This window comes from Xiphophorus hellerii, chromosome 20, assembly GCF_003331165.1.
Source record: "Xiphophorus hellerii strain 12219 chromosome 20, Xiphophorus_hellerii-4.1, whole genome shotgun sequence".
Lineage (NCBI taxonomy): Eukaryota > Metazoa > Chordata > Actinopteri > Cyprinodontiformes > Poeciliidae > Xiphophorus > Xiphophorus hellerii.
Genome location: NC_045691.1, coordinates 15,214,444 through 15,230,269, shown reverse-complemented (window position 1 = coordinate 15,230,269; position 15,826 = coordinate 15,214,444). Strand labels below are relative to the sequence as shown.

The 15,826-nt window shown below is 38.3% G+C and overlaps 1 protein-coding gene across 1 annotated transcript in view; it reads right to left on the bottom strand.

Moving 5' to 3' along the window:
• Nucleotides 1-15,826, bottom strand: part of uba7 (ubiquitin-like modifier activating enzyme 7) — a 33,557-nt gene that overhangs the window by 11,326 nt on the left and 6,405 nt on the right. The window contains 7 exon segments of the mRNA XM_032549137.1: nt 5,365-5,418; nt 5,420-5,557; nt 6,938-7,030; nt 9,308-9,390; nt 9,478-9,679; nt 10,871-10,945; nt 13,734-13,944. Of these exon segments, the coding sequence (XP_032405028.1) occupies nt 5,365-5,418; nt 5,420-5,557; nt 6,938-7,030; nt 9,308-9,390; nt 9,478-9,679; nt 10,871-10,945; nt 13,734-13,944 (856 nt within the window).

Here is a 15,826-nt window from a genome sequence, read left to right as displayed (position 1 = left end):
ATGCTCAGTTTATGAACTGTACCACACACTGATTAAAGAAACTCTTTCTATCTATCTTTTTTGGTTGGTTATAACTTCCATAATCTGAATTTAAATGTTGTTTCACTTGTGCACGACATCCTGCTTGATGGCACATGGATAAACAAACTGACCATTCTGTTATGACAAAAAGCAGAAAGTTCACCTTATGAGGAACAAAAAAAAACAGAAGATAAAAACAATATAACATGGAACAACATGAGGGCAGGCAAACAAAACCAACAAATAAACCATGGAAAACAACAGAAGGAACATGCCCAATGTGATGATCACAGATTAGTCATTAACCCTCCAGCTCTATTCATGTCAGGGGTCTTGAGTTACAAACTGCACAATGCTCTCTGCTCTCCTTTGGGAATTCAGAGGGTCTTGGATCATGTTCGCCCCAGGTTTCTTTACTGGCACAGACCAAGGTGGCCAAACGCAGACTTAACCACATGTGAGGTGAAGCCCCCCTCCCCGCCCCTTCCTCTTTTTTGTTAGACTCTCTTACGCCATACCCTGATGTTTGTGTCACAGATGTGTGGCCTTCAATTATGGAGGTACCGGTACTTAAACCACAAGCCACTTGGTAGGGTGGTAATTATTTTCTACATCTTAAAGCGCAAGCTTCCTGTAAATCACAGCATCTTTGTCATGCTTCACAAAGGTGCACACAAGAAGTGAAAGCAAATGTAATAAGTTTATCTCCATCGTGAAATGTGAAATTCTGGAGACAATATAGACGTCACATGTGCAAGATCTCACCCCCATTTCTCTGCTGAAGGGCAAAAAAATGCTGCTCGGCGACAATGACTACCATTGGTTTTAGCTGCCATGTGGTCAGCACATCACACTAAATCCTAAATGTACACTTTAGAAATAGAAAAAGGTACGCAGTTCTTTGCCAATAACTGTCAACATTTCAACAGTTAATAAACAAGGGAATGACATTTCACAGGTCAAAGTTTTAATAAAAAAATTAGCAAGGGAGAGAGAGGTAGGTCAGTTAAGCTAGCTTGACTTAGACTTTTGGGGAAACCTTAACATGTAGATGTGCTGCAGAATTTAAAAAGAAAAAACAACCCACACATCACCTCTCTGACAGATCATCAGTAGAGCAAGTGTTTAAATTAGAATTGTTCTACCGCAGCGTCGTGGCTATGAGTGGCATGTAAAAGGATCATGTTTTTCCCCTCCAGTGTTGTGCGCACGTCCGGATATAAACAATAGCATGCAATTGTATATAGCAGTAAATATGAGAGAAAACATAGGCAAGTGTAAGAGTTGACCTAAAGGTTCCTTTCTTCTGAACTCCTGTCCAGTTAAGGGCCTATGATGCAGACATGGGGAGTTTGAAAGCGCACAAAGTTAGAATCCTTTTGCAAAGTCAGTGCACAGGGAGTTTTTCATGGCAGACAAGTAAGGGCAGCATACACCAGTACAGAGAGCTGGAGCAGCTGCTGCAGGGGCGGAGGATTGACTAATTTACTACATAGCTGAAACATGTCCTTGTCTTGCCTCAAGTTATGTTTTTAGATTTTATTGAAGCTGCACATCAGTCACAGCAACAAATTAAGAGATTGAAATAAAAATATCTTTTCACACTTTGATGCATCATATTCAAAAACAAGCCTTTTCTATGTTTGTCACTGTTTATGTTTGGTTGCTGACACTGACCAAACAGAGTGTAACATAGATAACATAAATATCAAAATAAATGTAGTTTTCTCATACATACAAGTCAAAGTGTCAAAATGTCTCGAAAACAAAAACAAAGAGGCCCAGTTTTTGCATCAGTGTTAGAGTAAGGTTTCGTTATGTGCTTCTTTTGACATAATTTATTGTACAAAAAAGCTAAATGTCTATAACATAAATTATTTCAATAAGACCAACCACTTTGCATCCCCCTGAGGCTCTCTAAAGCTCTGAGCATACTAGAACAAGTCTGTGGCAGCAGATGTGTCTCAGTTTGTTCAAAGAGCTGCAGAGAGCAAACATGTCAGCTATGCATCTGATGAACACATAGGATTAGGTTTAATTATGTCAGCTTCTAGGGGTTAGCAAGTTGTTACGTTGTTTACAAATAGTTTGTATCTTGTTCTTGTCTCTGTTGTTTGTCTTTCTGCTGGGTACCAAAAATGTGAAACAAGAAGTCTATAAACTAACTGTCAATTTAACGTCATCTGGCACTTGCTTCACCAGAAAAGTCACATGATGACAGCAACTAAATCCTGTTAAACAGACGTCTCAGTTTGATCAGAAACAATGATCTGTTTCAAAATCACAAGATTTAAGCTATATAAATTCAGATATATAAGATTAGACCATAATCCAAACCATAAAATGTAGATCAGTGATGTGTGGGAAATTTTCACAGCACACATTTAGCCCCTTTGTAGGATGCTGAGCATAGTTTAAATGCTCAGTATCCCACTGAGCATTTACTGACCATGTCCATCCCTTCATGACAGTAAATTACCAACTTTCTGATGGCTACGCCTAGTAGGCCAATGTATTAGGTCACAAAACTCAATTAATCTTGAACTGGTTCGTTCTCCAACAACCTCCAAAGACAACCAGGAATTTTGTTTGTCTGTAAACCCACCAGACATGCTATACCTTTTCTTTCTTGGCCTTGGTTCCCAAAGTGAAAGAGACAGAGGAAAGAAAAAAAAAGCAGTGTGACAAAGTTACTGTGAGCAGACAAGGACAATCTCCTGGTTGTTTACATATTTCTAAACCCACAGAGAGGAGAAGGAGCAGAGCGAAACACAGAGACTTCCTATTTTGGGAAACAGCTGCTCTAAAACAAAACAAAGAAACCCTGGAAAATGATTAGGTTGCTGGACTAATGACTTGAAATAAGAAAGCACAGAGCTACATGTTGCACACTTTTCTTAAATAAGCCTCCAGTATCAGCAGTCATAACAGTTCCAGTCTCATCAGGGTGACTGGTGAGTATTTGGCACCTTTGAACAAACATTTAGTTTGCCAGCAGTCAAATCAGAGAGATGTGAGTGTTGCTACTTGATATTAATGAACTGAGACTGAGCTCATGAGGGGGGAGGTCTAAGTTATTGCAAAAGTAATCTGAGCTCTTGATACCGCATGTCTGATCGGTGATATTTAACAGCTGCATGTCTGAAGTTGAAACAAAAGCAGCCAGAAAAAACCCTGCCTAAACCCAGAGAGATAAGACAGTATTAGTTCCTAGACCTTTTATTTGCTTTTCCTTTGAAGGCTTTCATGTATTTTTTTGCAAAGAAACCATATAGATACTCACTTTGAACATTTCAGTTCAGCATAAAGTAGTTATAATCCATAGGGTTAAAATGTTTTGAGGGAGCAAATCAGGTTTAATGTTATGTTTTCTTTTCTTCTGGTGACATAGTGCCTAGACCACAAGGCAGAATCAGGAGATTCTGGTCCTGAGAAAAAGAAAAACTTTAAAGATTTTGAATTTTAGACATTAGCAGGGAATTTAGTAATCTTAGACTTTAATTGACAGCTGAATAAAAGATGCAATTCCAATTTTAAATCTGTTCAGAAAGACAAAGTATTATTAGATTCAATGAATAAGGTATTGAGAAATACAATGCATTTCTGAATTATGCACTCACATACATACTCATGCAAGAACTTTACTATATAATTGCAATCAAATTAGTGCTTTCATTTACTTTTACTCAAACACCAAAAAGCATATTGGGTTAATTGGGGGTTAGGGTCCTATCCTCTACACACTGCAGGACAGGGGTTCCAACATCTGATTGGACGACTACATCCCCACCGCCAGACCAAGGCCTCCCGTGGTTAGAACTGAGTGAGAGCGTGAACTGTCTCTTTTGGTTGCCTTTTGGGCTGCAGTCATTACAGAGGACTGGCCATTGAAACAAGAAAAGTAATTTAACAGATTTCACTCAACTTCAGTTCAAACAAATGATTGGGAAACAAAGATAATTGTTTTATTGCCCTCAATTACTTCTTTGGTTTTCTTCTCTATTATCAGTGTTCCTGTGCTCACTGAGGTGAGAAAAAGTGAGTGGAAATACGATAAAAAATATGTTTACAACTAGATTCTTGTAGCAAAGATTACATAAACAGTTTTGATGAGCAATAGAAAATAATAATTCAGAGGACAGATGGGGAAAATCTGAAAATTGCACGAATATCTCTTGAATATGAATCACCCTTGAAAAACTCCATGAATTATGTTATGATAGCTATATCTACTTTATTTGTCTAAGAGAGATGAACTTTACTGATGAACAATCTAATATTGGCAAGTTAAACCTTTTACGACAGAAGGCTCACAAACTGGAAGAGTTTTTGTTCTGCTTTAAGGATAAAAGCACAATAAATAAAACAATCTAAAAACTTTTTAGGGTTTAGGATTTGAAATTCTAACATCTACGATTGACAAGATGAAGTGGAATGATTTTTTCGCTTTGATAAAAATAGCAACGTTACAGAAATAAAGCGTTAGAACTACCATGTGTTTGAACGTGAGAAACAGAGAACGCCTGCAGCCTTTGAAGAGCAAGCAGTAAGTCACAGCTGCTTCTGTCATCAAGGCGGCCTTTTTTTGCAGATCCTGAATTTTTCCCTGTAACCGAAGCTGAAACAAGATCTATACTGTCTCCATGCCCCCTCATTGCACTCTTAAGATACACAGAGGAAAAGTTACCCGCCATTTGGTGGCACTCACTGACCTCTGGCTGAGGGAAAGCTGACATTCTCGGCTGGTTTTTGATTACACTTGGAGGTGAGCTACAGACAGACGATGTTTTGCATATATCCCCAAAAGTTACTAGCTTTGAAGTCTGATGGGTAATATTGTTGCATGAGTAGTTGAAATATTGAATGCATCCTCAACAGACACATTCATCAAACATCATTTAACATCAGTCATTAGCTTGTACCTTGACCCTAGAAGAGTCTTCTTTTATCAACAAACAGTTGGCTTGAGTTCACCTCATGTGTCCAAATAGAGAGGCAAGCCTGGGTCTGTTTCTAAAATATCTCACGGATTATGCTGAGCCAGAGTAAGACTGGGCTTACATGTAAAAGACAGTTTGCAGTGGCCTCTCGCTCTGAAAGCATTCATTCATGAGTTAATACTTTCCACCCAAAGAGGAGGGACATCACTTCAAACAGAAGTAAACACATTTTTCTTGAAGTAGACTGACTTAAATGATGAATGTATATAAAGTAAGGGTCTGTTTGACTGTAAAAAGTGCTTCACTCAGGATTTGTGTGACTGGATGCTTTTATGGATGTTTTCCCTAAAGCCTTACAGACTCTAACTGAGAGCAGCTGTGGCTGCATGGAGCTGCTACTCACTGTGAAGCTCTGTGGGCGGCACGGCTGGGACAGGACAAAGTACTGTACAGCCAAGGTTGAGGTAAGCCGTGCGGTAGGAGTCGATCTTCTTGTGACCCTGAATCAGTTTGAACAGCTCCAGGCACATCAGGCCTGCCACTGCTGCCGTCGTCGTGGCGATGGCAGGAATAATCCTTCCAGCAATGCGTTTGCTCTGTGAAAGGAGACAACGAGAAGTTCACTTCCAAGCTTCGCCGCAGGCCAAGCAGACAGTTTGAAGAAATATTCAAGGTGTTAAAGTGAGTGAATTCAAAAACTGAATGTTATGATTTCACAAAGCATAAATTAAGCTTCAGGACTCCAACATATTCGTCCAATTTAACCACATGATAACATGAAGCAACAGCTAAATAGACAGAGTGAAAGATTGGAATAACCAATCAGAAAAATTGTTGATGTTTTGTCTTTTAGTTTTTATACTTGCTGTAACATCAACTGCCCATGAGGGATATGAATAAATCTGAATCTGAATCTGATGTCTGATAACTAAAACTATTGGCTACAGCATGTGTTTTACCTGAATAGGTAAACAGTTTGATACTTCACATAATATGATGCAGAATAAGTGGATACACAAACAGATTTGTTTAAAATATTGTACATCTTGCTGTCTGTGTATCTATATGTCACTTTCAACAAAGAATGCATTTTACTAAATGAATGCTTTTAGAATATTTTTATAGTGCAGAAAAATTGATATACTGAACTTGTAAATGCCAAAAATATATGTAGATTTTTTTTATTTTAAATGTTTAATATATTCATATAAGCTATATTCAGCTTATAAGATACACAAAGACTGTTTCATTTAAGATTTTGCAGATTAACGACACACTCGTAAATTATGTCACATACTGACACTAATTTATAGCCTTCAGATCATAAAAATCAGCACAATTGATACTATATATTATATGATCTGGTGACTAAGTTTGAAGTTATTTTGAAACGTGATGCAGCCTGTGGTAAAGGCTGTGATTACACAGGGCTGGAGGGGAGGGGCGGTGGGTGACTCTCCTTTGTCTCCCCTCACTCAACGGCTCCCGGCCCCTCTCTGAGCCTCCATCTGTCTTGGTGGTGAGTGTCCGCAGCAGCAGCTGGAACAAGGCCCAGCTCAGGTGTCACCTTCCAGGCAGCAGGTAAAGTGCCATGATTAGGCCCATTCCAGGAACAATAGGTGGGGAGGCTGTTTTCTGCAGCTTCAGGGCAGGTGTGTGAAGCAACAGCTCAAAACACGGCCACAGGGGAGGAGATGAAGTCTGTCGCTCTGATTTTTCTTTCTCTTTTGTTTCTTTATAATGCTCTAGCAGAAGTCCTGAGTGGTCCTGTTTTATTTTGCTTTAACTCAGTTTGATGTTTTTATGATGTTATAAAGTTGTCTTGATCAACAGCTGTTTCAGGATTTCTAACTGTATTTAAGCAGCTAATGACCAAACAAAGACTATGAAACTTAATAAACTCATTGGTCAAGGTGACTTTATGAGATCACTACAAATGGGTTTAATTGTATGAAGTGCACAATGTAAATATAGACCTGGTGGCGATCAGCTGCCGGAATGTCGTAGTTTTCCGCTCTCAGGTTGGATGCAGCAACGATGTAGTCCATGTGGAAGTTATTGTCATCGTCCTGTAAAAGTTGGGATGTTAATAATATTTCAGCCAGTCATAGGAATTTAAAAATAATCAATGTTTTTTGTAAAACTTAATGCTAAATAAATAATTTCTCAATTTCCAAATGAATCAGATAAACCTGATTCCCATGTTATGTGACAGTCCAAGGATCTGATGCAGTTCTCCTGCTTTGTGATCTGCCTGCTTCGAGTCACTGTGGTCACCATGACACAATTCAGTGGAAAGAAGACTACTGCTGTGATTGATGTGAGCAGTGAGATCATGCAGCTCTACAAAAGCTAGGAGGCTGACTGTCACTCAGGGAGAGCTCCAGGGTCTGTGGTGAAGCTGCTAGCTGGCAACCTGATGCCTCTGGAGCTCTCCTCCACACATTCCATCCATCCACCGCATCAGCAGGGCATGGAGGGATACAACTAAGAGAGGGGAGTCTGGGAGTTTTGTTTTTTATTCAAGAGGACATTCAATATGCGCATGACTTACCTCATACACCTTTATTACTGAACTAACACAATATTTTACCAGGAGCTCTTTCAGGCATCCTTTTAAACCTGTGCCAGGTCTTCTATTAATCAGATAAGTGGTTCTGCAGCACAGCATTCTCAAGGTGGTGCCCGATGAACTATGTCTTCTGCATTTACTGGCTGACACCTCTTATAAGAATGTGCAAATGGCCTTAGAATAAAAATATTGCAGCAGCATTGTCTGACTTTGAAAATAAAGAAAAATTTAACCTTTAATTTGACATTTATTGGTACCCATGCTGTTAATATTTTGCACAATGCCTTCTTTGTCAAAAGGACTGCAATTGGTCTTCTGTAACATTTCACAGTGTTGGCGCACACAGAAAGCGCCATCTTTCAGTTTTCTCCTTCAATCTCTGTAAATCATCCAGATTTGTCTAATGGTCTCTGCTCTGCAGCTCACTGCTGATTTCAGATTTTGCTTTGGGACCTGAGTTCTCCATAAAAAACATTTTGCGTCTGGTGAACTATTTCTGTGTTAATTCACCTAGATGTTTTGTATAAGGATTCTGCTGAATGATACATTTTCAGGTTTTTTTTTTTTTTTTGGCTGATTTTTGATATTTCATGGGGTTAATGACAAACTCAAAACATCACAGTCCTTCTTCTATGCTTAGCATTGAGAATAAGGTGCGTTGTCACATTTATTCCATGTTTCACAGAAGACCCATGTAGAGTCTTCTTTCAGGAAAATCTCTGTTTGAATCCCTTTTTAAGAGCTTACACTACAGAAACAAAGGAAATGTTGATCAAACAGCACTTTGTAGGGACTTTTTGTTGCCTCTATCTAAAAGTGAAACTGATCAATCAGACAGAGAAACAAAGAACTTCCACTTACTACTACACAAAACAAGACTGCAAAAACATCACACTATAGAGAGCTTTTTTTCACTGTGAAAGGACTACCACTTCCTTTCCAGGAGGATGAATTCAAACACAAAAAAATGCTCAGGAAGACATTTGAAGGTCCTTCCCAGGATCCTTAGGGAGTGTCTGCATCCGTACAATCAAGAATGCCTGAAGGTAGGGGTGTGATTAGAAAGCTGATTCATGGCTCTAATACAGTCCATTTATTACTATCTTCATTGTTTACTAGCGAAATCATCACAAAAAATAAAAATGGTGTAATTATGTTGTACATTTTGGCCAGCTAGTCCATTTGAAAAGTGATTTTTAATCTCAGTTGCATTACCATCTTAGATGAAGGTGATATAAAAGTAGTTGACAATGTGGCTTACTCTGAGGAAGCATCTGGTTAGCATATGGCTGAAAACATTGGAAAACATTTACCAGTGTACCGCCAATAAAAGTTTACGTTTCAAACATTTAGGAAGCTGCCACAAAAGTAAATCCGGTTGAATCTCATACAAAGTGAAGCGGTTAAAAATTATGGGCAAACTTCAGGAAATACCTAATTCAACACTCAGCTTCTTTTAATGAGCCGACTGACTCAACTTTTCCTTTTTCCACATTTCTGAAAACAGGAAGGAAATTTGTAAAACACCTGCCTCTGCTCCAAGTCAACATATTCTGTGTGAAGACACAACACAATTGAGCTCTGTTTTAATGAATGGTCAAGCACTGGCAAAGATTCAGCTCTCTGAGGCTTAAAGGACGTTGGAAAAAGACACGATATGAAAGCACCTATAGATTTAAGTGTTGCTCCCTGCTAAGGCTCAGTCGCCATGCTGTCACCACCTGCAGCCTCTCTAAACTGTGCATCATAGCTATCATTGTACCCATCAACATACCTTCTCAAAGTCAATGGGGTACATCTGACTTGTGCTCTTCAATGAGGACAACTTTCCTTTCAGCTCCTCAAGTTGGGCTTTGTCTGCAGAGGAGATGGAAAGAGGCTGAAGACGCAGGAAGATTACATTAATTGGTAGACACAAGTTAAAAGCATCGGAAGCTAACTTACCAGTGTCATCACCCTCTTTTTTTCTGTCCTCCTCCATTTCCTTGTCAGTGAGGTGAATTTTTACAGATGACTTTGGACTAAATGGTGGAACTGGGACTTTCTCTAAGGTATTTTTGATTGCAGCACAGTCTCTTGTCCCTTTGATCCCATAAATCTGCCCATATAGGTTGGCTGCTGCCACCACATACTCCATGTGGGTTGTCTGAAACACACAATTCAAATGCAAACACCAAACAGTGATAACAATATGACCATCTACTAAGTAGAGTCTTGTTCCTGCTTTTGCTGTCAAAATAGTCATAAAGACTGAGACCGACGTGATGTGATACCGTTTCGGATTGAAAATATTTGTTGAGCACATCCCACATTATGTTCAAATGGATTGAGGCCTCAGGAATCTGGAGGAGCGAGTATAAACACTTCAAACTTGTTTTTGTAATTTTGAAACCTTGTGTGAACCATTGTTTCTTTACAACAGGGAACATGAAGGTCAAGAGGCTGCAAACATCATTGGAAAGTATTCACAGCACTTCTCTTTTTCCACATTTTCTTATGTTACAGCCTAACATAACAAACAACTTTATTACAAATTGTTTTAAGGTAATCTCTTTCCTCAAAATTCTACACAAATACTACATTATGACAGTGGAAAAAAAGTTTGAGATTTTAGCTAATTAATTATTTTTGAATAGAAAACATAGCACATGTCAACTCCTTCTAAACTTTTATAAGGTTTTAATGCATAAAATGCACAGTGTGCTGTCATAATCACTACTGTCAAATGAATCAAGAATTAAGACTATTGAATAGATTTGCCTTGAGAGTAATATTGTTGAAGTCGGATTAACAAAAAGGTGAAGAGGGAGACGAATGGCATTAAGGGAAAACCTTAAGGCCGTGTTTTGTCCAATAAAAAATCAGGAGGTGGCTGTTACACAAACTCCAGATTCAGTCTTCTTTGCAACACCCATAGTTTTGCAGAAAATGTGTTTCTGAATCCTGTCAATTTACTGTACATTAAGGTACAACACTCACTTCAGTTCAGTCATAAGAACATCTGTCCGCAGTAAAATGCTGTTTCGGCACCTACTAATCACACGTATGTTCACATTTTAAGTATTTTGGTTGCTGGCAGTTCACTATTGTCACTGAGGATAAACACTGTTGCCGGTTTATTGCGAGACAAATAAGCAACTTGATTAACAAGGGTATCGGTGAAAGTGATCAGGAGATCAATATCTTTTACTGTGCATTTGTAGCCTAGATGATCACTTTAAGGCCACTATCAGACAAGATAAAGAAGGAATGTGAGCCGCTTTCAAAAAACACTGGCACTTTTCCTTTACGTTCATCAGTTAGGTGACTGCCTTGTATTGGATCAAACTCTACTCACATTGTTAGGGTCAAATGTCAGTGGGTGAGGGCATCTCTTGGATCCAGACCAAAAGGGTAAACCATTGGAGGTCAACTAAAAAGGAGAGGAAGCAGGAGAAAATCTCTTTATCACAATGATGAATGGCTGTAAAATCATGGTGGATTTAGATTATTGGTCATTCACTTCAGTGCAAAGCACTACAAACCGCACCAAAAGGTCAGGAAGCTGTCAAATCTTCTGGATTCAGGGGCATTTCCAAGGTTTCTACATGTTTTTTGTTAAATGTTGAACCTTTCCAGGTTAAAATTTCCAGAGTTGCCTGATTTTCTAATGTACAAATGTAAATGTTGACCAATTCCTGGCTGACATTTCTGCAGTGGCCATGCTTTGCATATGGATGTACAGTTCTGTCAGAAAGCATTTGCTCATTTCTCGAATTTGCCATTTGTCACAGTCAAAAGGCAAACTTTTGAGTGTGACAAAAGTTTGCCGCAAGAATCTGAAACATTACATCTCATATCTTAGTATAAGATAAAGATAACTTGAGTAAATACAAAAAGCAGTTTTCAAATTACAATTTCGTTCATTAAGAAAAAAAACTAACCAAACCCCCTGGGAAAAATTGTTAAATCATAATTAACTGATTAAAAGATTAATCAGTTAATTATTAATTAATTAATAGTAATCATTCATTATTATTAATAAATTAATAATTAACTGATACATGACACATGTATCAGTCTCAGTATCATACATGTACTGATACATCCTCTGTAAGAGGATATGAGCATTTTATGTTCATATCCAAAGTCTCTTAGAAAAAAACGGTTGAAGCTGTCAGACGAGTGGACATGCTGAAACTCCTTCCAAACCTTTATGTTTGGAAAAACATAAAGGTCTTGGTATATAAAGACTATTTTGTAAACCTTAATCACATTATAGAAGATAAACTTTCAGATATTTCAGTGCCAAAGAATATTTATTTCCAGATGGATGGTTAAAACATTTAGATGTTATAAAAGGAAATAATGTCTGGAAAAAATGTTAAATGTTGTTGCATTAAACTATTTACCTTTTCCAGCTTATCAAGACCTGGAGAACACCTAACTCAAATTCCAGGCTTGTTCAGACACTAAGATCTAGCTGGCAAAATTTAAAATATTAGTAGCATATTATTCCCTATATTTGTTGTATGGTACATCCAACCTTCTATGTTCCTGAAGCTACAAATGATATGTATTATCAGGTGTGTATCGAATAGGATGCAGTTTGTCAGTTTGATAAAAGAACAAAAGATCTGGCAGCTTTGATGTTGCCAAATGGTCCACAAGTGGAGACAGAGCGAGTGTCTTTCTGGTTGTTCTAGTTTTCACTGCAGGATGGCTCAAAATCAAAAAGGATCAAAAGCAGGAGGTCTTTTCAAAAAAAACCTTTCTCTTTAAAAATATTAAGGTTATATGGTAATGCTGTCCAGATACAACAGGATTTATACTTTCTTATTCTTCAAAATGGGAATGACAAGAGAACATGAGATTCAACTAAAACAAATGTGTTTATCTTTCCAAGCTGCTGTTGAGGGAAAAGGGAAGAGATGTGATAAAAGAAACCACTTATTTCTTAGAATGAGAAATAATAATACTGGAACATAAAATTAGTTAATTACAAGTTTTCTATAAATATTTTATAGGGGTGCCAACATTTGAGGTGGGATCTGTATGCTGGATAAAGATGCTCAAACAAGAAAGTATTTTGTTTACAGCGGGAACTGGCAAGTTAAAGAAAAAACAAAACCCAAATGAAATCAGTGAAACCTTTGGTTTAGTCTTTGAAACATTCTATATATCTGTTAACATTTTGATTCACATCCCTTGTTCTGTTTTCTTTGTCTCTTAAGGTGTGTACATTTCATTGAAGGAACACCCTAAATTTTGCTTCTACTTTCACATGTAGATATGATATTTCTGCTTTTGGTCTCTGCAACAGACATTTTCAACATAAAATATATGAGAGGGAGTGTAGCCTGTTGCTAATTGTATAGTACAAATCATAAACTGGAGCTGTAAAATGTTGCTTGATACTTCATCACATGGCCTTAAGGCTGTAAGTAAAGACTTCTGACCAGTAGTAGCTGCTACATCCTGTCTAAGTTTATCTATGACCAGTAAATGTCAGGTTGGAAGCTGACAGATTACTGACATCAGTAACCTTATCATAGTTCCTCAGAAAGTCTGTGGTATTGAGCGACGTTCCACAAGGACAATGGAACTACAACTGCTGCATAATTTAAAGGTGAAAAAAAAGAGAACAAATAAACCCGAAGCAGCAATAACTACTGTTTGCAGGATTAGGTTTTGTAATTGTTACGCAAAACAATAAATATATGAAGCCAGAAAAGTTCTGCTTTTCTAAAGAGACGCTCTGGAAAGTCTCCACGCTTCTATAAATATTTGAGTAGACGTATTAGGAAAGAAAAAAAAAAAAGAACAGTCAGAGGAATTTCCATAACTGTGCAGGACATTGTGATAGCACGACATGGCCAATTGCAGGAACTGGGGGTCAGAAACTGGGTATAGTGAGGGTTTATTTGGGTTGATACCGATCTATGATCCCCACCCCCTCACCAGTGTGACATCACTCTGTCTGCATGCTTCAACCCCTCAGAATCCCTTTGAGACCTTCTGAGGTATTTATCAGTGCTAGTTTTTCACTGGTCTACTCATAAGAATAAATACAATGCCAATTGTGTTGCTTTTAGTGTTTAAATAACTAACACAGACAGTTGGTAGTAAACAACAACAGCGCCCCTGTGTGTCCTTCAACATTAATTGCATGTTTATGACGTCTGACTGTAGGGTTGTTTTCAGCCCAGATGGGATTTTACCTCTCCTGGAGGGAAACAGTGCAGAAGCTGGCGGATATCGTTGTTGTACAGAGTCTCCCACTTGCAGCGTGCCCAGCCCACACAGTCCTCCCAGCTTTTTGGACGGTGGCCTCCAGCCTCCATCTCCTGAAGGCTGATGCATACACCTCCTAAGATCTCCAGGGCCTCAGCATCCCCATGAGTCAGAGTCCGCCCTATGAAATTTTTATCCCTACAGGATCCAGTAGCAATGTTTAATAACAGACTTACAGTTCACAAAAGTACAACTGTCTGCCAACAAACACTAACTAGCATATTGACTAGACAACCATTGCTTGGTATTTCACACTTCTTTCCATTAAAAAGAATGCCAACCAGACACCCTGGTCAGTGTGGGGAAATGGATGAAGCTAAATGCAGGCACATTCTGGAAGGGCTTTTTCCTTCCAGCAAATCAATAGAACTAAAGATACAACCAGAGCTACAATGGTTTAGATGAAAGCACATTCACATTAGAATGGACCAGTCAAAGTCCAGAATACAATATTGAATTTCCAGGGAAAATAAAAGGAAAATTTATCCTCTCAGGTAATTTCCAAGCGCTCACCAGATAGAAGGCATTTTTTTCATTCTCTTATTCTGACTCATATCCATCGTAAGTCAGTGTTTACTTAACTCGTACCATGCGGATCAGTGCTTCTCTAAAATCTCATACATGGCTAATTCATTTCTGAGTTACTAACATGTTCCAGCTCACACTCTTCCTGCCACCTTGTATGCATCATGATGATGGGGATATTCCACCTTTTAGACATAAACAGTGTCTGAACAGGAACTTTCAGAGTCATACTTCTGCATGTAGCAGCAAGGGCGGGACAACAATGGAACAAAACATAAGAGGTCATCTCCATGACCTCGTATATGATGAGTCACAATTCGCTGGACAATGAAATGTGGATGACCGTCCACAGGAAAAAAAAAAAGTCCAGAAGGTTTTATTCGTACAATGGAAAATACCAGAGTTTTCCAAACTGTATCTTTCAGTTTCTATTGGAGTGAATGTGTAAGCACCTGGAGTCCCAAGGAATCAAATCAAATCTCACCAAAACAAACAGAAAGACATTTCAAACATGTCTGGATTAGAAAGGCTCAGAGCTCACACAGAATTTGGGTCTTGAAGCTCAGTACTCTCACTGATTATTTGTTCTGGCATTTTGCTTTGTGATAAACTCAGTGCATTAAGTGTTATTTGTAAAATAAGCTAAAAATTCTGACAAATTATGAAAGAAAAACAACTGTAAACAAGACAAACTATTTCATGGTGTATGACAGTTTGATGAGTCAATATTGTTTTGAACTACAATTTGCTACAAATACAATTCCTTGAGGGCATGTCTGTACAGGTCTGGAGATAACTCAATCTCAGTCAGATTGGGTGGGGAGTGGTCGTGAAATTCATTCAGTTCTCAGTTTTCAAATCCTGTCTTTTGAATATTCATAAATTCTGTATTAATCCATTAATACACTCTAATCTAAACTTTTCCATTATTGCTCTGGTTGTATAATTAAGGTCTATGTCCTGCTAGAGGGTAAATATTCACCTCAAATCTCAAATCTTTAACATTCTCCAACAAGATTTATTTTTCCAGGATTTCCCTGCATTTAGCTCCATCCATCTTCCCGTCACAAATGCAATGTAAGTTTTTCCTCACCGATTACATTTGTCATGCCTGTCAAAAAGTGTAGTTTTCTGTATCTTTCCTTAACGGCTTCATGCAAACTGTAAAGAATAATTGGTATTGCTTTATATCACAACACTTTCACAGATGACAAATTTGTGGAGTGAATCGCCAATAGTGGTCCTGCTGACAGATTCTCCCACCTAAGCTATGAATCCCTGATCTTTCAGTGTAGGAGGCTATCCCTTGGTATGTTTGCTGTTATGTCACCCTCATTCTACACAGTTGAACTCTATATACTAATTAGATTTTTTCTGCAGGCAAATGGTACCAGTAGAATTTACTTAGGGGCATCAGAGTAAAAGTCCCACTTTTAAGACAACCATGTAATTTTACTTCCGAGTCACAATTATGCACCACTTTGTGCTGATCGAT